This window comes from Gigantopelta aegis, chromosome 8 (genome assembly GCF_016097555.1).
Source record: "Gigantopelta aegis isolate Gae_Host chromosome 8, Gae_host_genome, whole genome shotgun sequence".
Classification (NCBI taxonomy): domain Eukaryota; kingdom Metazoa; phylum Mollusca; class Gastropoda; order Neomphalida; family Peltospiridae; genus Gigantopelta; species Gigantopelta aegis.
In genome coordinates, this window is record NC_054706.1 from 7,308,100 (window position 1) to 7,335,372 (window position 27,273).

Consider the following 27,273-nt stretch of genomic DNA (forward strand, 5'->3'; position numbering starts at 1 on the left):
GTATACATATTATATGCTTGTATTATCTAGACACATTACCGCGCTGGACGTCAATTAGATTTGGGTATACATATTATATGCTTGTATTATCTAGACACATTACCGCGCTGGACGTCAATTAGATTTGGGTATACATATTATATGCTTGTATTATCTAGACACATTACCGCGCTGGACGTCAATTAGATTTGGGTATACATATTATATGCTTGTATTATCTAGACACATTACCGCGCTGGACGTCAATTAGATTTGGGTATACATATTATATGCTTGTATTATCTAGACACATTACCGCGCTGGACGTGAATTAGATTTGGGTATACATATTATATGCTTGTATTATCTAGACACATTACCACGCTGGACGTGAATTAGATTTGGGTATACATATTATATGCTTGTATTATCTAGACACATTACCACGCTGGAAGTCAATTAGATTTGGGTATACATATTATATGCTTGTGTTATCTAGACACATTACCACGCTGGACGTGAATTAGATTTGGGTATACATATTATATGCTTGTGTTATCTAGACACATTACCGCGCCGGACGTCAATTAGATTTGGGTATACAATACCAAGTGTCCCCTTAGTTGTTTTCTCGGTAAATTTAACAAAGCCTCTGCTATCGTGAGCACTCACAGGTTTTCTGAATGGAAGGACAATCTGCCGTCTCATTGCGTGGAAGAAGTTGGCCGGTGTTGACAAGTTGCACACAATCCAGTTGGTTTCATGCAGCTGCTGAATTTCGAAATGTGGAGTCTCCGGCTAAAATACAAAATAAAGACAGATATGTGTTCTTTAGTCTCACAATCATGCAATGTATAACTAAACTGTTATTAAAGGTGCTATCTCAAAGGTAGATAACGGCAGCTTCCCGCAAACATAAAAATGCAAACCTTGTACCAATAAAAACATTACAAAAAGTTAGTTTTGTTTTGTTTAATGACACCAGTAGAGCACATTGATTTTTTAATCCTCGCCTATTGGATGTCAAACATATGATTCCGACATATAGTATTAGAAAGGAAACCCAGTATCATCAACATCCCTAACTGCCTTATGCTTCCAACTCCGTTCAGTTTGTTTTACTCGTGCACTTTTCGTGCAATCAATATTCGATTTGTTGTCGTCTGCTTGTCTTTCATTTGTGAGGTTTTTCTTCACACTTCGGGTACATTTTCATTAACAATAAAGTTTTAAAAAAGTACGTATCTAAATACAAAACTTTATAAACCCCTAAAATCATTAATTTCACTACGGTAAGTCGTTTTTGTTTATTCCTTAAAATTATGAATATAGTCCACTTGACTAGTATCAATATACTTTAAATGGAGCAAGATGAATTAACGTTCGCTGCATGTCACATGACCTCAACAAGGCCAAATCATTTAATTTTTACAAATTTTAAGCCCCCTGTTGTTTTTAATTATATTTGATCTGCAAAAAGTATGCTACATTTTTGTATCTCTACTGTAGTGAATAGTAGACATAATCCGTTCATAACAATTGTAAATAATTCTGAGTATATAAATTGTGTTAATCAATTTTTTATTTTATTTTACAAACTATTCACGTAATGCCTATCTTCATAGAGCCCATCCTACTTCAGCAGGACCAGATGAAGTGCACAGGAAAAGGGAGTTAACTCACGGGAAAGTGGTCTGGATCGTCGTTGCTCATCTGCAGGAAGCGTTCAAGTCTGGCACTAGAATGTTCAGGACCCTGCAGTAAAACACACACATTACCACATTATACATCACCTACATTTACGCACAGTACTAATAAAAAACACAAAGTGAATATTGTGGGGATATATCGGTATCAACCTTATCATGTTATACAACACTTAATAGTCCTGCAGATGGTAACATCCAGCTACAATTTTATGTTACCTGCTATTTTTGTTGTTAACCTCAGATACTGAAGGCGACATCACACAAGCTGACTAACAGTATCCTGCAAGCAGTGCATGCACCAATTCATATTTCCCACTATTTGGCACATGTGATTGACAGGAAATGGTAAAACAACAGGAAATAGCTTTGATCGACACTAAAAATGACTGCTTCACTTCTTTCTTTTTTCTATGAAAAATCACTTGGGAATTTTGAGTTGAAAAGATAGTTTTAGAAGAGTATTTTTGCTTGACAATAATGGCAGAATGTTTGTGGTAATAAATTTGACCGTTTTCCAACAGTGAAAATCAAGGAAATACTAGGATATGATGCATAGTTAGTTTCCAAGACAAGTTGTGGTCAGTACAGCACAGTAATTGGCAATAATGGCCGTAAATACTGGACGGCAAATACTGGTCACAAATGTGTGCAAGTAAACTTGACTTAATTTTTTATGTAATTTTAAACAACATTAACTACTCTAAAATTTTATAAAAATGAGAAAACCCCAAGAAAATAATACTTACCCTTTCACATATCAACAACATTTATTTATTTAAAAATATTTGTGAAAATATGTGAGTAAAAGCTAAAAACTTGTACCCATCAACGTGGTTTTTGTCAAAAATTAATCCAGTAGTCAGAAGGTAATCAATGAAAATGGTCAGCACATTTTAAAAAAAGTTTCTTTTGTTTAACGACACCACAAGAGCACATTCGTGTAGTAATCATTGGCTAGTGGATGTCAAACATTTTGTAACGTTTGCTTAAATGTCAATAAACCTAGTGCCGAGACCTCAACTAATTTACATATAATTTGCAAAGTTATCAAATTCTTAAAGTATGTGATCTGAAAAATATCACATACTTTGATTGCACTGAAAATGGAAGATATTATATGATAAATATAAATACTACATAATAATATTAACATATGACATGTTAAATCAACGGTATCAATGTATAAAACTGACTGATACCAGAATATAAAACTTGATGGATATAAAATACTTCATATTAAATCAACGGTATCAATGTATAAAACTGACTGATACCAGAAAATAAACCTTGATGGATACCAAAATACTACTTAATAACATCAACGTATGACATATTAAACTAACTGGTATCAATGTATTAAACTGACAGATACATGTAACAGAATATAAAACTTGATGTATACCAAAATACTGCATAATAAAAATAATATCAAACTATGATGTGTTAAACTAATGGGTATCAATGTACGAAACTGACAGGCATCAGCATATAAAAGAATATGGATACTTAACCCAAAACAATAGTTTTCTGAACTATAGTGTAAAATGAACTAAGTTTTGAGTAAAAACTTAACAAAGATTCTAATATTTGCATGAATTAAAAAGTTTTTTTTAAATAGTAGTGTAAGGAACTACATTTTGAGTAATACGCTGAGAGAGACCCCCACTACATTTTTCCAAGGGATCTTTTATATGCACCTTCCCACAGACAGGAAAGCACATACCACGGCCTTTGATACACCAGTCGAGGTGCACTAGCAGGAATGAGAAATAGCCCAATGGGCCCACCGACGAGGATCTATCCTAGACCAACTGAGCGCTTTACCACTGGGCTACGTTCCTCTCTTTATGTGTGTAGAACCGTTCTCCCTTTTTGAACGTTTCTCTCCTGCAACATGTGACTAAAGTGAGAGAACGTACCATCCCCTCGTAGCCGTGCGGCAGCAGCAACACGATGCCGCTCTGCCTCACCCACTTGGCCTGGCCGCTCGAGATGAACTGGTCGATGATGCACTGTGCCGTGTTGGCGAAGTCGCCAAACTGAGCCTCCCAGATGACTAGCGCCGTCGGGTTGGACATGGAGAAACCCAGCTCAAAACCTGCAAGCAACACACACAGCGCCTGTAGTAACAGTACGATTCCACACAAATCAATGTCTCACCTACCATAAAATAATTTGGTTTATTTGTAATGTAAAATTGTGGATTAATCTAGTTTAAAAAAGATAATACAAAATTATGATGAACATCATAGTGCAACTATAAACCAAGGTTGCTTGTCTAAGACTTACAGTCTGTGAGAAATGGAGCTAAACACAAACTGACACCATTGCTGCTTCTGTCCAAAAAGCAATACAACTATATTTCCCGTTTGTCACGGCCAAAAAAAATACAGTGAAAATACTGTAAAAAAATAATTCCACATTCAAACAAGCAATTCTGAAAGTACTTCTAAAGCAATACATGTACCATACAAGACCCAAACATTTTTTATGTTCAAGGGCCATAACTCTGTAAAAATGGTGTAAATCACCATGAAAGGCAAACTTGATCTGTAACAGTACATGATAAAGCTATACACAAATTTCATTGTGAAAAAAACATACAGAAAACAATGTGGGACTGATGGACAGACAGACAGAAGGACGAGATGAAACCTATAGTCCCCTCGGTTGGACTGGTAGTGGACTAAAAAAAAAAGAAGAGTCATAAAAACTATGTGTGACAGACAAAACCTGTAGTCCCCTCTGGTTGTACCGGTAGGGGACTAAAAATAATTGTGAACCTGCCTCTAACCCAAGAAACATTGAAAAATATTTACAACTGCATTCATAAATGGATCAAATCCCTCCATCCCTAACAATACCAAATTACTTGGTAGCAAATAGTTTGCATTGAAAGCCCAAATAAAGGAAACCACCTAACAAAGCTACTTTTAATTAGACCTTTCTGTGTGGTTTGCATTTATACAATATTAAACGAGCTTCCATAAATAGCATGTTTATGGCCCAAGTAAAATAATTATTTCACGAGGGACATAAACATGATATGAAATGGTAACGAGTTTAATATCCTATTTAATACCCATAATCGATCTTAATTTGTATCACGTGCGTCAATCGATGAAATCATTGTGTTACATCGAAGTGCTAAGTCCCACCTGGCATTCTAGTGAGATGCATCACTTTGGTATGTAGCAAGATATGTGTAAGCCTATGGGTACTAATGAAGTTTACTAACCGAGGACGCCGTACTCGGACAGTGAGCTGTTGCACACGGTGTAGCTGGCCTGGTCCGGGTACAGGTGGTTCAGGGGCACGTACATACTCTTGTCAACATTCTGGTGGTGCAGAACGTGGTGCCGGTGACTACAACACATCAAGTCACATATCAGTACTCAACAAAAACATTAAGTGATAATCAACATCAACAAACACTATGGACAGGTCACAGTAACTTGGAAAGCTGTGCTTTTTAAAAAATAACATGATTCAATCATCTTAAAAAAGACACTATGTGAACAAAATTGGATAATTACTAAATTATTCTGAATATTCCATGTTCTAACTTCTACATGCTAATTAATTAACCTGAATGTTCTACAATGAGACCAAATGAATCTGAATGTTCCATTCTACACAGTGACTAAATTAACCTGAATGTTCCATGTTCTACACAGTGACTAAATTAACTTGAATGTTCCATGTTCTACACTGTGACTTACTTAACCTGAATGTACCGTGTTCTACACGGACTTAATTAACCTGAATGTTCCATGTTCTACACTGACTTAATTAACCTGAAAGTTCCATGTTCTACACTGTGACTTAATTAACCTGAATCTTCCATGTTCTACACTGACTTAATTAACGAGAATGTTCAATGTTCTACACTATGACTTAATTAACCTGAATGTTCCACGTTCTACACTGACTAAATTAACCTGAATGTTCCACGTTCTACACTGTGACTAAACTAACCTGAATGTTCCACATTCTACACTGTGACTAAATTAACCTGAATGTTCCACGCTCGACGTCTTGGCCACTTAGTCTGACTGGACTTCCCTCCTTGAGAAGAGATCCGAAAGCGAGCGCCTCACCGAGCGCCCAGTCGGCCATCCGATTCTGCACCATCTCACTGCGGCTCTTCAGGATCCTCTTCAAACCTAGCAACAACAGCCAGATGATGGAATGTCACAACACCTCCCCATCAAAACATACACTCATCTTCAAACCTAGCAACAACAGCCAGACGATGGAATGTCACCTCCCCATCAAAACATACACTCATCTTCAAACCTAGCAACAACAGCCAGACGATGGAATGTCACCACCTCGCCATCAAAACATACACTCATCTTCAAACCTAGCAACAACAGCCAGACGATGGAATGTCACAACACCTCGCCATGAAAACATACACTCATCTTCATACCTAGCAACAACAGCCAGACGATGGAATGTCACCTCCCCATCAAAACATACACTCATCTTCAAACCTAGCAACAACAGCCAGACGATGGAATGTCACCTCGCCATGAAAACATACACTCATCTTCAAACCTAGCAACAACAGCCAGACGATGGAATGTCACCTCCCCATCAAAACATAAACTCATCTTCATACCTAGCAACAACAGCCAGACGATGGAATGTCACACCTCCCCATGAAAACATACACTCATCTTCATACCTAGCAACAACAGCCAGACAATGGAATGTCACCTCCCCATCAAAACATACACTCATCTTCAAACCTAGCAACAACAGCCAGACGATGGAATGTCACCTCCCCATCAAAACATACTCATCTTCATACCTAGCAACAACAGCCAGACGATGGAATGTCACAACACCTCGCCATCAAAACATACACTCATCTTCATACCTAGCAACAACAGCCAGACGATGGAATGTCACCTCCCCATCAAAACATACACTCATCTTCAAACCTAGCAACAACAGCCAGACGATGGAATGTCACCTCGCCATGAAAACATACACTCATCTTCAAACCTAGCAACAACAGCCAGACGATGGAATGTCACCTCCCCATCAAAACATACACTCATCTTCATACCTAGCAACAACAGCCAGACGATGGAATGTCACAACACCTCGCCATCAAAACATACACTCATCTTCATACCTAGCAACAACAGCCAGACGATGGAATGTCACCTCCCCATCAAAACATACACTCATCTTCAAACCTAGCAACAACAGCCAGACGATGGAATGTCACCTCCCCATCAAAACATACACTCATCTTCAAACCTAGCAACAACAGCCAGACGATGGAATGTCACAACACCTCGCCATCAAAACATACACTCATCTTCATACCTAGCAACAACAGCCAGACGATGGAATGTCACCTCCCCATCAAAACATACACTCATCTTCATACCTAGCAACAACAGCCAGACGATGGAATGTCACCTCCCCATCAAAACATAAACTCATCTTCATACCTAGCAACAACAGCCAGACGATGGAATGTCACCTCCCCATCAAAACATACACTCATCTTCAAACCTAGCAACAACAGCCAGACGATGGAATGTCACCTCGCGCCATCAAAACATACACTCATCTTCAAACCTAGCAACAACAGCCAGACGATGGAATGTCACAACACCTCGCCATCAAAACATACACTCATCTTCATACCTAGCAACAACAGCCAGACGATGGAATGTCACCTCCCCATCAAAACATACACTCATCTTCATACCTAGCAACAACAGCCAGACGATGGAATGTCATCTCGCCATCAAAACATACACTCATCTTCAAACCTAGCAACAACAGCCAGACGATGGAATGTCACAACACCTCGCCATCAAAACATACACTCATCTTCAAACCTAGCAACAACAGCCAGACGATGGAATGTCACAACACCTCGCCATCAAAACATACTCATCTTCAAACCTAGCAACAACAGCCAGACGATGGAATGTCACAACACCTCCCCATGAAAACATACTCATACCAAACCACACGTACAACCACAACAAACCACACATACAACCAGACCAAACAACACATACAACCATAACAAACCACACACACAACCACAACAAACCACACATACAATCATAACAAACCACATATAACCACAACAAACCATACACACAATCATAACAAACCACATATAACCACAATAAACCACACATACAATCATAACAAACCACATATAACCACAACAAACCACACATACAATCATAACAAACCACATATAACCACAATAAACCACACATACAATCATAACAAACCACATATAACCACAATAAACCACACATACAATCATAACAAACCACATATAACCACAATACGACACATACAATCATAACAAACCACATATAACACAACAAACCACACATACAATCATAACAAACCACATACCACAAACACAAACCACACACACAATCATAACACTAACCACATATAACCACAACAAACCATACACACAATCATAACAAACCACATATAACAATAAACCACACATACAATCATAACAAACCACATATAACAAAACCACACATACAATCATAACAAACCACATATAACCACAACAAACATATAACAAACCACATATAACCACAATAAACCACACAAACAATCATAACAAACCACATATAACCACAATAAACCACACATACAATCATAACAAACCACATATAACCACAACAAACCACACATACAATCATAACAAACCACATATAACCACAATAAACCACATACAATCATAACAAACCACATATAACCACAACAAACCACACATACAATCATAACAAACCACATATAACCACAACAAACCACAAATACAATCATAACAAACCACATATAACCACAACAAACCACACATACAATCATAACAAACCACATACAATCATAACAAACCACATATAACCATAACAAACCACACATACAATCATAACAAACCACATATAACCATAACAAACCATACATACAATCATAACAAACCACATACAATCATAACAAACCACATATAACCACAACAAACCACACATACAATCATAACAAACCACATATAACCACAACAAACCACACATACAATCATAACAAACCACATACAATCATAACAAACCACATATAACCATAACAAACCACACATACAATCATAACAAACCACATATAACCATAACAAACCACACATACAATCATAACAAACCACATACAATCATAACAAACCACATATAACATCATAACAAACCACATATAACCACAACAAACCACACATACAATCATAACAAACCACATATAACCACAACAAACCACACATACAATCATAAAAAACCACACATACAATCATAACAAACCACATATAACCACAACAAACCACACATACAATCATAACAAACCACATATAACCACAACAAACCACACATACAATCATAACAAACCACATACAATCATAACAAACCACATATAACCACAACAAACCACACATACAATCATAACAAACCACACATACAATCATAACAAACCACATATAACCATAACAAACCACACATACAATCATAACAAACCACATACAATCATAACAAACCACATATAACCACAACAAACCACACATACAATCATAACAAACCACACATACAATCATAACAAACCACACATATAACCATAACAAACCACACATACAATCATAACAAACCACATATAACCACAACAAACCACACATACAATCATAACAAACCACATATAACCACAATAAACCACACATACAATCATAACAAACCACACATAAAATCATAACAAACCACATATAACCACAAGAAACCACTCATACAATCATAACAAACCACACATACAATCACAACAAACCACACATACAATCATAACAAACCACATATACAATCACAATAAATGACTCATACAATCATAATAAACCACTCATACAATCATAACAAACAACTCATACAATCATAATAAACCACACATACAATCATAATAAACCACTCATACAATCACAATAAACCACACATACAATAAACAAACAACTCATACAATCACAATAAACCACTCATACAATCATAACAAACAACTCATACAATCACAATAAACCACTCATACAATCATAACAGACAACTCATACAATCACAATAAACGACTCATACAATCATAACAGACAACTCATACAATCACAATGAACCACTCATACAATCATAACAAACAACTCATACAATCATAATAAACCACACATACAATCATAATAAACCACTCATACAATCATAACAAACAACTCATACAATCACAATAAACGACTCATACAATCATAACAAACAACTCATACAATCACAATAAACGACTCATACAATCATAACAGACAACTCATACAATCACAATGAACCACTCATACAATCATAACAAACAACTCATACAATCATAATAAACCACACATACAATCATAATAAACCACTCATACAATCATAACAAACAACTCATACAATCACAATAAACCACTCATACAATCATAACAAACAACTCATACAATCACAATAAACGACTCATACAATCATAACAGACAACTCATACAATCACAATGAACCACTCATACAATCATAACAAACCACATATAACCACAACAAACCACACATACAATCATAACCACATATAACCACAACAAACCACACATACAATCATAATAAACCACACATACAATCATAACAAACCACATATAACCACAACAAACCACACATACAATCATAACAAACCACATATAACCACAATAAACCACACATACAATCATAACAAACCACATATAACCACAATAAACCACACATACAATCATAACAAACCACATACAATCATAACAAACCACATACAATCATAACAAACCACATAACCATAACAAACCACACATACAATCATAACAAACCACACATACAATCATAACAAACCACATATAACCACAACAAACCATACACACAATCATAACAAACCACATATAACCACAACAAACCACACATACAATCATAACAAACCACATATAACCACAATAAACCACACATACAATCATAACAAACCACATATAACCACAATAAACCACACATACAATCATAACAAACCACATACAATCATAACAAACCACATATAACCACAACAAACCATACACACAATCATAACAAACCACATATAACCACAACAAACCACACATACAATCATAACAAACCACATATAACCACAACAAACCACACATACAATCATAACAAACCACATATAACCACACATACAATCATAACAAACCACATATAACCACAACAAACCACACATACAATCATAACAAACCACACATACAATCATAACAAACCACATATAACCACAACAAACCACACATACAATCATAACAAACAACTCATACAATCATAACAAACCACACATACAATCATAACAAACCACACATACAATCATAACAAACAACTCATACAATCATAACAAACCACACATACAATCATAACAAACCACACATACAATCATAATAAACCACTCATACAATCATAACAAACAACTCATACAATCATAACAAACCACACATACAATCATAACAAACCACACATACAATCATAACAAACAACTCATACAATCATAACAAACCACACATACAATCATAACAAACCACACATACAATCATAACAAACCACACATACAATCACAATAAACCACACATACAATTATAACAAACCACATATAACCACAACAAACCACACATACAATCACAACAAACCACACATACAATCATAACAAACCACACATACAATCATAACAAACCACATATAACCACAACAAACCACACATACAATCATAACAAACCACATATAACCACAACAAACCACACATACAATCATAACAAACCACATATAACCACAACAAACCACACATAGAATCATAATAAACCACAAATACAACCAGAACAAACCACTAATACAATCATAACAAATATAAGCCAATAAATATGACAAATAACATACAGGAATATTGCAAATATATGCAAATCAACAAGGGCTTTAGCTTTTAGTCAGAGGTTTTTTTATCCACTAATTGCTGCAATTAACTACTTAGTATACTGCATTTTATTTCATCTGCTTTTGGCTTTCAAGACAAGAGCTCAGCCAAGATATCAACATAAAATGCATTTACAATGATATTCCAATAATCAGACGATACTCTGTTTTCACAGAAGAGGTACAAATAAACCTAAAAACAAACGCCCATGGATAACGAAGATGTCAGGCAGGATTAGTGATAATGAACAGACCTCCGTGGATGACGAAATCATCGGGTGGGGTACTGAAGATTCCTCCAATGTGGTGGAGGACGTCCTCTGAGACTCCGGTGATGGGCATCTTCATGGGGTCCCGACCCTCAAAGAAGTTGCCCCATGGGGAGTCCAGCCAGTCGGTGTTCTTTACAGCAGTTTCCTTCTTGGCAGCCACGTAAGCCTCCTCGCAAATTTTGTCATACTTTGCCACTTCCTCCTGGAAAACAAAACCAAACATAACTACCACTCCTCTTCAGTTAAACGAGCATTCTGAGAGTACTGCTAAAGCAATACACATCCCCCATCGAGCACAACACATTTTCATATCGCCTAAATTCATAACTGTGAAAAATGGGTAAATCACCATGAAAGTTAAACTTGATCTGCAACAGTACACAATAAAAGCTATATACAAAATTTTATTTCAATATCTTCAGACATTGCAAAAAAAAAAAGACTCCAGAATTTTTTTTTCTCATATCTTCTAAGTTCAAAGGCCACAGTACATGGTAAAGCTATACACAAAATTTCAGCTAATACCTGAAGGCATTGTGAAAAAATATATCTGGAAAACTATATGAGAGACAAATGGACAGACGGACAAATGAAGGACAGAGGTGAAACCTATAGTTAAACCTATAAATAAATATCATGCTTGTTTTAGCTGTTTAGGGATAGGGCTCTTCCCTGGCTCCATAATGGAAATTCACAAGGAAATGTTGCACAAAATATGACACTTCTTTGTGAATTTTTCATCTTCAAGCCAAAAAGGAGGCTTACATGTACTCTTATCCGGTAACGTTGTGTCCCTAACAAGGCATAATGAATTTCAAATGCATACCAAGCTAAAATACTAATCGTATATTAGCCAGCATGATGCCTGTACACCATACTGCATACCTGTTATGGAGACATCTATACAATGCTTTTATGTAAAACAGTTTAAGCACCTCACACTGCAGGTGACTCGCACCAAGATACGACACCATAGCTATAGGCTTTTATGATACACCTCTAAGGCCCTCTTTGCATGCAATTTTATTCATACAATATATAAACACAATAGGCTGATATTTTGTTAGATCCATGCAAATCTAAAAAACAGCAAAACTTAAAGACGTGTGATTGTGGCTGAACACCTGTCATTAAAGTACATTATTAAATATACACAGCTGTTAAAAAACATTTATTTTGTTTAACACCACCACTAGAGCACATTGATTTATTAATCATTAACACAGCTGTTGTGGCAAGTTACATACTAGAGAAAAAAATACCTTTTATAAATTCAGCACACAATCGTTTTCATGAATGCATGTAATATTGTGAGGTGTTTCTAAGCATTTGCAATTTGCATGCATTTCAGTTCAAATGTGAATGAATATGTCCTACTCATTTCTGACGTCATATATGATTTACAAATTATGTCACATCGTATTTGAAACATTACACAAGGTTGCCAAAGAGTATGATTCTTAACATTAAGTAAATCCATGAAAGGAGTATTAATCATAGATTTAAGAGAGTTGTTATCACGTTAAATTAAAAACCATTTTTGGAAAGCATAAAAGAAGGTATGTAATAAATACAGAACTTCACATATATTGTTTTTGCTTCCTATTTATTGCACTCATTTATTTTGCACAAGAACATAGCATTCGATCTTGTGGTATATATTTTTGCACAAAATAAACTTGTATAATAAATAACAAGCGAAAACAATGTACATATGTATGTAAAGTTCTGTATATTTCTTTCTCTCATACAACTAATGAACTACTTCCGTATTCCAAGCTATGTTTTAGCTCACTGGCCAACACACCTTGATACTGCCGAGTTCCTGTAGCAATCCACTTACAACACTTACGAAAATGTATGCATGAAAGAATATATGTGGAAATATTTACATGGAAAGCGAGCCTCATTCAACAGCTATGATACATTAGTGACATAGTTACGGTACCTCATACTCCTGCTGTGAAACAACACCATTGGCAACGAGGCTTTGAGCATACTTGACGAGGGATGTCGGCTGTTTGGCTACCTTCTTGTACATGAGAGGCTGGGTAAACAAGGGTTCATCAATTTCGTTGTGGCCAAATCGGCGATAGCACACCTGAACAACATAACAATTCTTATTAACTTGTTATCTGCACACCTAAACAATATGACAATTGTTATTAACTCATTATCCGTACATTAACTTGTTATCTGCACAACTAAACAACATAACAATTCTTATTAACTTGTTATCTGCACACCTAAACAATATGACAATTGTTATTAACTCATTATCCGTACATTAACTTGTTATCTGCACAACTAAACAACATAACAATTCTTATTAACTTGTTATCTGCACACCTAAACAATATGACAATTGTTATTAACTCATTATCCGTACATTAACTTGTTATCTGCACAACTAAACAACATAACAATTCTTATTAACTTGTTATCTGCACACCTAAACAATATGACAATTGTTATTAACTCATTATCCGTACATTAACTTGTTATCTGCACAACTAAACAACATAACAATTCTTATTAACTTATTATCTGCACAACTAAACAACATAACAATTCTTATTAACTCGTTAACTGCACACCTAAACAATTTTAACAATTATTATCAATATTGTTATCTGCATACCTGAACAATACAATTTTTATAACTAAATAATGTTACCTGCACATCTTAATACAATTGTTACTGATAACGTTATCTACACATTTGGACAAATATCACAATTGAAGAGTTCATTTCCAAAATAAAATACGTCAATTTCCAGATTTTGGAGATAGTGAAGGCTATAACAATAAACACTATTTCTACCCATTGAACAGGACTGTACAACTGCTTGTATGATATACGCTACATCATGTTGAAGCATGTTTTTCCTTAGAATGCCAGAAATAGATGTGTTGTGTTTTGGAAATGACCTCTTCAATTATTATTCTCGTTATCTGCACAGACACACAATACATGCTGATGCTATACATAGATGCCATTGTGAAATCTTCTGAACAATCACAAAAACATACCCCTCAGAAAAATGCTCTACCAATGAGCTACATCCCGCCCCTTGTTTAACACAAGTTTGTTAGTTGGCTTTGTTTAACGACACCACTAGAGCACATTGATTTATTCATCATTGGCTATTGCATGTCAAACATTTGATAATTTTGACATATAACTCGTTACATGCTTCCATTAGAAGCAAGGAATCTTTTATATGCACCATCCCAGACAGGATAGCACATACCACGGCCTTTGGTATAAGAGTCGTGATGCACTGGCTTAAGCAAGAAATAGCCCAGTAGGCCTACCGACGTGGATCAATCCCAGACCGACGGTGTATCAAGGAAGCACTCTTAACATGGCTTACGTCTCTCCCTTCTTATTGTAACACGACAAGATAAGTAGGTAACTAGTTTAATGGGCTCATGTACCACAGAAGTTTCGAACACGTTACACGACAAGAGAGAGACTCACGAGATCAATAACGACGTCCTTGCCGAATGTTGTCCTCCAATCAGCAGCCACCTTGCAAACGTGTATGACTGCCTCTGGGTCGTCTGCGTTGACGTGGAAGATGGGTGCGTTCACCACCCGGGCCACGTCCGTGCAGTACGGTGATGACCGCGCCATCCGCGGGTCAGTCGTGAAGCCGATCTGTGGAAACCAAACAAATGTTTGTCTTACAACACTCAACGCTTTAGATGGCATCATGATCGAGGCGATAAATGTTGTGCCAACATAATCACGTCCCCAAATTAGAAAATTTGTTTCTAATTTTCAGTATTATTCATACTTACCTAGTGCTAGCACAACAACAATGCTATAACTTGTGATAGCACAGCAAGTTGAATATTAGAATTTTTTTCTTCTAATTTTCAGTATTATTCATACTTACCTAGTGCTAGCACAACAACAATGCTATAACTTGTGATAGCACAGCAAGTTGAATATTAGAATTTTTTTTTCTAATTTTCAGTATTATTCATACTTACCTAGTGCTAGCACAACAACAATGCTATAACTTGTGATAGCACAGCAAGTTGAATATTAGAAAATTTGTTTCTAATTTTCAGTATTATTCATACTTACCTAGTGCTAGCACAACAACAATGCTAGAACTTGTTATAGCACAGCAAGTTGAATATTAGTAAATTTGTTTCTAATTTTCATTATTATTCCTACTTACCTAGTGCAAGCACAACATAGAGTTATAGCATTGTTGTTGTGCTAGCACAGTAAGTTAAATAAGACTTTTAAATACAAACGTGCTGACCTCAAAATATTTCACCTCAAAACCACTGAAATGTTAAGTCTAATTAGATGAAAATAACTTGAAATGCATTTCTGAATACTGACTTGTGTCCAGATTAGTGAGATCTAAAGCCCTGAACACCTCAGCACAATTTAAACCATGGATAGTTGATGCCAAACATGTGGTTATTTCTGACAGTCGAAAGAAAAAGAGAAAAAAACCCGCTTCTGCCACATAGCAGATATGGGGCGAGAGGTAGGGGTGGGGGCTAACTTTTAGAAGAAGCACCTGTTGCATTCAGGGAGGTCAAAATGACCACTTACTTGCATTATATAATATATATAGAGGATTCGTCACAAGTATTTTATAATATGGGAAATATCCACCGAGGCTTCGTTAATCTGTATTTGTCGAGGCTCTGCCGAGACAAATACAGATTAACAGGCCAAGGTTGATATTTCCCATATTAAAAAATACGAGTAACGAATTCTATTTATCATATCACTGTCAATTTTGTTTATTTTCCACTTAAATGATTAATAAACAAAACCCCAACGCTCGGACGTAACAATCTGTTATGACGTATGAATACATGTACATGTCAATCACTCAGCTGATAATCGGTTTGTCAATACACCTTGAAGGTTATCTATGCTTTCTGAAACTAGGTTAAAAGCGGAAACAAAGATTGTAGCTATTTAAACAATTTAATACTAATTTAACAGTTTTATATATAAACAATGAAATTATAATAAAATAATTGACAATAGCCAAATTTTTCAAAATAACTTTTCGCAGCATTTTGCTGAGTACTACGTCATTGTCAGACATAGGCCTATCTACGTCACTGACCTATTTAAGGGCTTCATCAAGTTCAGTCTGAGTCTGAATCACTGTTGAAAATGATTCTTCGTCGTTTTAGGGGGACAACAGGACTTTTAGGCTGAGCCACATTTATTACGATGTTGCCCCCACTGACATTGCTTCCAAACATAGTGTTCACACCGCCGTAAATATTGATGATCTTTGATTGTTTATAATTTAAGTGTTGTCGGATTTCCTTCGAAGACGAACACGCGGGAACCAAACTTGAGTATTCACCAGATGTAGATGGCGCTGACAGAATGTGCGACAGTTCTTTGTGTTGGTCGTAATTTATATGGCAGTATGCATTAACTGAATGGATATTTTTGTGTCCTGTTATCTGCATCATTTGATGAGCAGGAACGTGATTGTCGTTCAGTTTTTGGACCAGATATTTGCGTGCAGAGTGGTTCGTCATGCATTTAGTGGTACAAATATTACCACTCGAACACGTTTTTCATCAGTCCAGCAAGTTTATTTCTACCAATGCATTGCCTGAGGAACCACTGTTCTCCTGCTTTCGGCATACCAAGTGTGTGTGTAGCAATGTAGAATGGGTTGTCAGCTTCACAGAAGTTTCGCGGTCATTTTGAAGAATAAAACTTGAAAACTTCAACGGGATATCGAAGGGGATTTTGTGTGTTTGCCCACATTTTTGGAATAACGTCTCTGCAATTGCGGGGATTTTCGCCAGGGTGGTTTTTTTCCTGCCTCATGGACAGCTGTAAATATTCGTGACCATCATCGTCATGCAAAATTGAAACATCACCCCAACGTATGTTATAGTGATCGTTCACTCCCCAGAGGCCAAAATGGATGGCATTGAAAAGCCAGAGACACTTTATTACACTCATAGGCTTGTTAATACCAATGACACCATTTTCCCACAACTGTTCAATCTCGTTGTCATTAAGTGGGTCGGCACGCAGAGACAGATTGCCCAGTCTGGATTTCTTCAATTCAATTTTTCGGGATTTTAGGACCTCTCTGGACTGTGAAAATTCAATAGATGATGTTATTGAAAAATCCATATCGCCTACATTTCAGTGTTCTTTCGATACTGCTTTGGAAAGAGGTAAGACTGTTCGGTTCGTAATGTCCCCCGGTTTCTTTTCGTACACTGATGTAAAACTTGCACAGAATTACATCGAGTTCTTTGGGGGGCATTTCATGTATTGGTCTGGACTCATTGATTGATGGTAGATAGCTTTTATAGAGTTTTTTTGGCAGTATTCTTATTTTCATTTTCTGTAATGACATTACCAATCATCGTATCATCTACTTCTACAAATCTACGAGTTTTGTTTTTGGGCCTGCCGGATTGTGGGGTCTGCTTCGATGTCCGTGGATCTACCCTATCCCCTGTTTGCACTAACTGTAAACGTTCTGGTGACAATTCAGCTTGATAACTGGACCCGTCAATCATAACTATATAATTACCGGAAGGTAGAGTTGCTTTGATTGTAGAACTTCTTTATCGATGGTAACGCTATCTCCGACTTCAAAAGAAGTCAACAATTTTGACAGGTGAAAATAGTTCTACGTTTTCGGTATATAATTTGCATAATAATGTAATTTACATACTTATGTTCTAAATATTTGCATACTTATGTCTCAAAATATGTGATTTATGTAATGGGCGTGCCCAATGCTATTCCTTAGTAGTGATATGATAAATGGTAATCTTCCCCCAAAAACATCAAAGCAACCAAGATATTACATGTCCTCACTACAAATAAATTCATTGTTTTCTCTGCTAAACATTGGCCAGTGAACCAGTTAGTATGAGTTACTGAAACTGCTTGAAATGTGTGTGGAGTCCTACTAAAAGTGCGAAACTAGGGTAATTGAAGACGCTCCACTATCTTGTCTCAAACAAGTAGCTTAATCACAATGTTTTCACATTTACTTTAAGGGTGAGGGTTGGTAGTATTTTTATTCATGGTGTATATGTCGATTATAATACTGCATGTAGCAGTTTTGGCCACCTGATACTATTGTCGTCCAAGTGATTTGATTTGGTGGTATACACCCTCATATCATCCTCACTGTGGAGGTTACTGCTGACTTGAGAAATACTCGGTCTAGTCTCTGCTAACATCAGAATACCCAAGAACCAGGCTATGCAACTGTCAGCTGTTTACTATTTACTGCTTCTAATAAACTCATCAGAATACCCAAGAACCAGGCTATGCAACTGTCAGCTGTTTACTATTTACTGCTTCTAATAAACTCATCAGAATACCCAAGAACCAGGCTATGCAACTGTCAGCTGTTTACTATTTACTGCTTCTAATAAACTCATCAGTGGCAAGCAGTAAACAAATCTCAAGGGTTGGGATTTGAGGTTATGTATCAATCCACTATTGGACACATGCCGACATCCACTGAAGGTTCAAGCACATCTGTCCTAGGCACATCCTCCAAATCTCCCGGCAGATGTGTCCAAGAAAAGAAGGGATACATTTAACATTACTGTTTACTATGGGGTGGACTGTTCTGTGTGTGGTGCATGCATACAAAACAAAAAACACCATAACTGACCTGGTTGTTTACGAGATGGATTGTTCCTTGTGGCATATGCCTACAAAACTGACCTGGTTGTTTACGAGATGGATTATTCCTTGTGGTGTATGCATACAAAACTGACCTGGTTGTTTACAAGATGGATTGTTCCATGTGGTGTATGTATATAAAACTGACCTGGTTGTTTACGAGATGGATTGTTCCATGTGGTGTATGTATACAAAACTGACCTGGTTGTTTACGAGATGGGTTGTTCCATGTGGTGTATGTATACAAAACTGACCTGGTTGTTTACGAGATGGATTGTTCCATGTGGTGTATGTATACAAAACTGACCTGGTTGTTTACAAGATGGATTGTTCCATCTGGTGTATGCATACAAAACAAAAAACACCATAACTGACCTGATTGTTTTCGAGATGGATTGTTCCATGTGGTGTATGTATACAAAAACTGACCTGGTTGTTTACTACGATGTGGATAGTTCCATGTGTGGTGTATGCTGGCAAGTCACTCAAGTGGAATGTCTCGTACACAACGCCCTGTCCTGCAAATGCAGCATCTCCATGAAGTAAAATACTCATAACCTGAAAAACAACAATAGTACCGCAAAATGTGCTTCATATATACACAAATATGTCACTGACTTAACACTGATATATACATCACTGATGTATGTAATTGTTTCACCGATATAGTTATACTATGTCACTGATGTATGTGGCAGTGTCACTGAGGTATAGTTATAGTATGTCACTGATGTATGTGGCAGTGTCACTGAGGTATACAGTTATAGTATGTCACTGATGTATGTGGCAGTGTCACTAATGTATACAGTTATAGTATGTCACTGAGGTATACAGTTATAGTATGTCACTGATGTATGTGGCAGTGTCACTGAGGAATACAGTTATAGTATGTCAACGATGTATGTGGTAGTATCACTGAGGTATACAGTTATAGTATGTCACCGATGTATGTGGCAGTGTCACTAATGTATACAGTTATAGTATGTCACTGATGTATGTGGCAGTGTCACTAATGTATAGTTATAGTATGTCACTGATGTATGTGGCAGTGTCACTGAGGTATACAGTTATAGTATGTCACTGATGTATGTGGCAGTCTCACTGAGGTATACAGCTATAGTATGTCAATGATGTATGTGGCAGTATCACTGAGGTATACAGCTATAGTATGTCAATGATGTATGTGGCAGTGTCACTGAGGTATACAGCTATAGTATGTCACTGATGTATGTGGCAGTGTCACTGGGGTATACAGTTATAGTATGTCACTGATGTATGTGGTAGTGTCACTAATGTATACAGTTATAGTATGTCACTGATGTATGTGGTAGTGTCACTAATGTATACAGTTATATTATGTCACTGATGTATGTGGTAGTGTCACTAATGTATACAGTTATAGTATGTCACTGCTGTATGTGGTAGTGTCACTAATGTATACAGTTATAGTATGTCACTGATGTATGTGGCAGTGTCAGAGGTATACAGTTATAGTATGTCACTGATGTATGTGGTAGCGTCACTAATGTATACAGTTATAGTATGTCACTGATGTATGTGGTCGTGTCACTAATGTATACCGCTATAGTATGTCACTGATGTATATGGCAGACACCAATTTATTCAGTTACAGTATGTCACTGATGTATGCAATTGTTTCACCGAGTATAGTTATAGTACGTCAATGATGTATGTGGTAGTGTCACTGATGTATACCGTTATAGTATGTCACTGATATATAGTTACAGTATGTCACTGATGTATACAGTTACAGAATGTCACTGATGTATGTGGTAGCGTCACCAATGAATACAGTAGTATGTTAATGGTATGTTATTAATTAATCCTGACTGGATAACTTCTATTCTCAGTGGGAACCAAACACATATGTCATGTGACTCATGTATTCAGACTGTATTTTCAATTAAATGCTTTTTATTATACATATATTGATTTATGAATTAATGTTTAAAAATGCTTTTTTGATATGACAAAACTTAGCTAGCATCTTACATAACGTATCATGTACGGCATTTTATATGATGTCATTCTGCCAAACTGGATTACACGATATGATTTTCAAATCATTCTTGCTGGATTGCAGGAAATAACCAGTTACTGTCTTAAGTAATCGGCTTTATCCTGCTTCTAAGGCTGAATGGAAATACACCTAACCAACTGCCTGTAACTGTTTGTGTTACGTCAGTTACCTTCTTCCCGTCAGTATCTCCCCTGTAGAACTGTTCGGCCCTCGTCTTGCCCTGCACCACTGGGTCGCAGGCCTCCAGGTGAGACGGGTTCGCCACAACGGCCAGTTTGATGTTTTTGTTTGTGACGCGGTTCAGCCGCTCGTGCGACATCCCCAGGTGGTACTTGACGTCTCCCGATCCCTCGTCGGACGCCTCCAGCTTCGAGTCAAACTGACAGATGATCTTCTCCAGAGGTTTGCGGCACACGTTGGCCAGTACATTCAAACGACCCCTGAAATGAATAATCTACAATGTAAATATCCATGATACATCGACATGCGAAACCATGCGTGCACTCAATCCACAGGTTCACTGAACCTACATAAACCAATATGTTCACTTAACTCTCATGTTGACTCAACTCTCATGTTGACTCAACTCAACTCTCATATTCACTCAACCCATTATTTGTCAAATATTTGACATTTGAATGACGTTAGTAATCCAATGATGTCATTTTGCATCTCCTTACGATATCCATAAACTGAATACATGACATTTCAGTTTTAAGAACGCTGGAAAAATTCCAATGCAAAATTTCTATTGAAATTGTTTAGTTTGAACATTACTTGACTTGACTGACTTTAATCTTTTAACATGCTCCTATACCACAGAGGTTTCAAGCATGTCTATCCCGGGGCCTGTCTCTGGAGGCCAGGGGCCGGCTTTGAGACAGAATGAACATTACTAATGCACCTGAATGTGTTTGAAGAAAATGTTGTGATAAAAAAATTGTACCTTTTACGAAATATGGATTTCAAGTGAAATTACGGTAAGATATGTCATATTTATTGTGTACAAAGCCAAAACAAGGGTGCGAAAAGTGACACACTTCACAATAAGAAACCAAAATCCTGTAATGTGAGGCCGTGTCTTGAGCTATCTCTAACTTGTGAGGCATGTAGTTGTATCTCACCTGTGAGGTATGTAATTGTATCTCACCTGTGAGGCGTGTAATTGTATCTCACCTGTGAGGCGTGTAATTGTATCTCACCTGTGAGGCGTGCAATTGTATCTCACCTGTGAGGCATGTAATTGTATGTCACCTGTGAGGCGTGTAAATGTATCTCACCTGTGAGGTATGTAATTGTATGTCACGTGTGAGACGTGTAACTGTATGTCACCTGTGTGGCATGTAATTGTATCTCACCTGTGAGGCGTGTAATTGTATCTCACCTGTGAGGCGTGTAATTGTATCTCACCTGTGAGGCATGTAATTGTATCTCACCTGTGAGGCGTGTAATTGTATCTCACCTGTGAGTCATGTAACTGTATCTCACCTGTAGAAGTATCTCACCTGTGAGGTGTGTAGCTGTATGTCACCTGTGAGGCATGTAAATATATCTCACCTGTGAGGCATGTAAATATATCTCATCTGTGAGGCATGTAAATATATCTCACCTGTGAGGCATGCCTATGATAAAGCTGTCCACTCCATACGCACTGCAGGAATCAATGATGGTTTTCATTGCTGGTATCAGCACCTCACAGCCTTCCAGACCAAACCGCTTTTCTGACGACCATTTCCTCGCCAAAAACTCTTCAAACCTGAAAAATATAAAAATATTTACACTTAAGCTCACTGCTACAGCACGTCAGTTAAATAGAAAAAATTATTATCAAAATGCATAGGCGGAATAATATTTAGCATAATCAACGTCTTGCATATTTAACCTTTAGGAAGCTACAGACAAGGTATCTCCCTCTGTGTTGAGCAAGTCGACACACCGCATATAACTACCACCATTCGGCACACAGCACAGCACAGGCCAGAAAGTATTCAGCTAAGTCAATGACAGTAGGTGATAAGGGATCGAAATCCTGTTCACCTGCCCAACGAACCCAAGCGCTCCAGTGGCATTGGTAAACTTGCTCAGTTGACCAGCGCTTCGAAGAGGAGACGAGTTCAGCAATTTGTTCCAAAAAGCCTCTGCCTCGAAGGGAAAACTCGACAACCTCCACGCATGAAGCCGGAAGACCTCCAGCTTCGGGTGCCACACCGGCTGCTGCAGCCACTGGCTGAGCAGATCCGGAAGGGGTGGCAAGCGCACCGGCTCCTGCACTAACAGTGACAGAAGCTGAGGAAACCATGGATGGGCTGCCCAACCCGGCGCCACAAGCGTTACTCGACACGGTTGCATTCCGACCTTGGCCAGAACCTTGCTGAGTAAGACTGGGGGAGGGAAGGCATACAGATCCAACCCCGTCCAGTCCATGCTCAACGCATCGTACTCCAGAGCCAGAGTATCGGGAAGCGGTGACACAAACACCGGTAACTGGTGGTTCAGCCTGGTCGATATCCCTCCTTGACGACCGACAGAACCCATTGGTCCAGGTCTGGCAGGAGATTCCATTGTGGCAGAAAATGACGTAACCTGCCGCCCACAGGAACGTCTGCTAACGGGAACGTCTGCTAACGGCACCTCCGTTAACAGTTGCCGGTCGTCACAACACCCTCACCCCGGCGGCTTACCACTCTTAGGTGCCGTGCCCTTAGCGGTAGCCCGAAAATGTGCTGCCCTCAGACGAGCACGATTCTGTTTGACAGGGGGGTGGCGCCGTCCCAGATTGCCAAGTAGGAGCAGAAACCTTAGGATTCTGAACCACCTCAAGAAAAGCTGGTTTCTTGGAGGAAGGCGGGCGAAACGCATCAGCACCGGAACGGCGCTTACGAGCGTTACCAGGCTGGGGAAGGGGAACGAACTTGACAGACTCCTTATCCATGACAAGGCCGAAGTCCGACCCAAACAGCAAGGTCTCCCTCACTGAACTGCTGCGAAAATGTGTCTTCACAACACCGGTAGCCCGTAGCCCAGACAAGTAATGATCGCGTTGCAACAAGAGATTGTCTGCCCACAAACGCCCAGACATCTGGGCAATGTGATGCAATGCCTTCACGGTAGCCGCCAAACAACCTCAAGCCATTGGGGGAAGACTCTCCACAGCCGTATCCAACCCAAAAAGATGGTTGTTCACCTGAAAGAGACGTTTCGATAACTTCTCCATCATCTCTAGGTCTCTGATGGCGACACGTATGAAAAACGCCGGACGACAATCAGTCTTAATCTGAGCAGAAACAACCGCAGCATGGTTCACGAAAGATGTGCCCAACATTTGGTACAAAGTGGGGGCCACCAGCTTCGTACCGGGTAAAGCTGTATCCTAACCAGCCGCACGCGACGCGAGCGATTATTTTAGAAATCATTGATTTCAATTGCCGTATCCTAACTGCACGCGTGCGACACGACATACAAATCTGTCGCATCGCGCGCGTGCAGTTAGGATGCTTCAATTGAAATCAGTGGTTTCTAAAAAAATCGCTCGCGTCTCTCACGTCACACGCGGCCGGTTAGGATGCACCGTAAGAGTTTCCCCGATGGCTAAAGCCGCCGGAAACTCTTCCACCACCGCTCCCATGATACGATCGGTGCCAGCAATCAAAGTATCGATTTCCAGTAAGTATTCGTGTGCCTCCTGGGCAAGCGGAAAACCAAAGCTCCGGCCGCGGAGCCTTCACCACCAGTGACCGATTTCCAAAAGAAACGCCCTGAATAGTGGGAACAGCCACCTCCGCTGGGAAAGCATCAGCGCATACAAGTCGGACTTCGTTACTTACAAATTGCAGAACCGTTGCATAATCGAAAACCGACAGAGGCATCGAGTCCCGCCGCTCGGCAATCCGGATCGTCTGAAACATCTTCTGACTCCAAACCGGAACCGGAAGGCACCTCCCTCAAAACCGGCGGCACCGAAGTCCGCGACTGACCCTGAAGGGAAGGGACGGGAACAAACCTCCGTCCATGCGTCACCCCCGCATCGCCAAAACGATCATGGGTGGAAACAGGCACCGACCACACTGAAAAACCAGGCGGCGGCGGAACAGCCAACACGGCTGGAGTCGAAGGCTGTGACAAAAGGCCGGCCGGCGTCACTGAACCACTAGCAACGCCATCCGAATGGTGGTGTGAAGAGGAGGCGTTCTTACGCCTACCACCCTTCCTCACACGAACAGTGGCCCCGGACTTCTCGGAAGCCTCCTCGCTCTTCTCTCCCTTTCCTTTACGCACATCCCTCTTCCTGTCCGCCTCCCGGACCTGGCGACGAAATTTTGTCCAAATGGACGAAGGCCATGTTGTGCAAATCTCGCACTGTTGGTCAAATGAACAGGCCCTACAGGACCGACACAACAAGTGCAAGTCGAACCGGGGAAGCCGCTTGCCACAGCCAGCTTCGGCACACACGGTCAACCTCGCTGTTGAGCCCGATGAGGCCGTGTCAGACATTGCGAAATAATTCGTAACCCCAATTATCCCCAAAACAACGTATATCTTGGTAAGGGCTAAGGAAAATAAATAAACAAAAAAACACTTTAATGAAACGTTTCACGTGAGACAATTAACGAAAAACCGAAAAGTTTGCAGAGCTCGTTAACAGAACATCTACAATGGAGGACTGCAGAATTGAGAACGATGGTCTGCCCATGCGTGGATATGGATATACATCCGGCAAGGGAAGACAATTCTACAGTGGAGGAGATGACTCAGGTTGTATAGTGTAGTTGTTGTGCTAGTACAGTAAGTTGAATAAGACTTTTCATGATTTTTATTGTTGGTAAATTGGTCATATTAGCAGTCAGTATCGACCATCAGCTCCACAAAATATCCATGATATTTTGCTCTTGTTGTCATGTGAAAATACTCACTGAACATTAAAAACCACAAAAGGTAAATCAACCAATCCTGTGGTCTAAAGGTTGAAGTGATAATGTATTGCGTCATGCAAGTATTGTGACATGCCAACAGTTGTCCAAATTGCCATTAGAAAGTACTGCAATATCAGCTGTTGCATACATTATGATGTTAGCTGTTACTCAAAGATAGCAAAAATAATCAGGTATTCTAAACACAACTGAACTGAATGCTTACGCGCTGTCAACGTGACACGTGTCGTTTCATATAACAGAGATAGGCTTATTAGCTACATGTAACATACAGAAAAAGTTTACTGAATGGTATGCTGACATTTTAAAAATGCCCATTGACTTGTAAATCAGTGTAATCAAATACATTGATGGTGGGTGAAATGTATCATGCACCAGACAAAGGAATAGTTATGCTTGGCTGGCATTTGTTGGTTTTGCTTGCTCTAACTGAATTTCAGCTTAACACCCAACAACAGTACAGTTGACCAGTTATCAAAATGTGATAACTTAAAAAGATTTATTTAAAAAACAAAATTTGCTAGAGGTTTCAGATTATTGAATGACATGGCAATTATGCAATAAAGTAATTTATTACATACAGGGCTATTCAATCTTACTACAGTGATAAAGACTTTTTCAAACCGTGT

At 38.6% G+C, this 27,273-nt stretch overlaps 1 protein-coding gene across 5 annotated transcripts in view; it reads right to left on the reverse strand.

Annotated features, from left to right (window-relative positions):
• The window catches only part of LOC121378647 (2-oxoglutarate dehydrogenase, mitochondrial-like), an 84,273-nt gene that overhangs the window by 14,079 nt on the left and 42,921 nt on the right, over nt 1-27,273 (reverse strand). For all 5 annotated transcript variants that reach the window (XM_041506916.1, XM_041506917.1, XM_041506918.1 and 2 more), the window contains 11 exons: nt 23,326-23,472; nt 21,886-22,156; nt 20,105-20,233; nt 15,479-15,658; nt 13,943-14,095; nt 11,977-12,196; nt 5,704-5,854; nt 4,927-5,054; nt 3,608-3,786; nt 1,663-1,734; nt 652-777 (listed from right to left, as the gene is read on the reverse strand). In XM_041506916.1, coding sequence (XP_041362850.1) covers nt 652-777; nt 1,663-1,734; nt 3,608-3,786; nt 4,927-5,054; nt 5,704-5,854; nt 11,977-12,196; nt 13,943-14,095; nt 15,479-15,658; nt 20,105-20,233; nt 21,886-22,156; nt 23,326-23,472 — 1,756 coding nt within the window. The remainder of the gene's footprint in view (nt 1-651; nt 778-1,662; nt 1,735-3,607; nt 3,787-4,926; nt 5,055-5,703; nt 5,855-11,976; nt 12,197-13,942; nt 14,096-15,478; nt 15,659-20,104; nt 20,234-21,885; nt 22,157-23,325; nt 23,473-27,273) is intronic.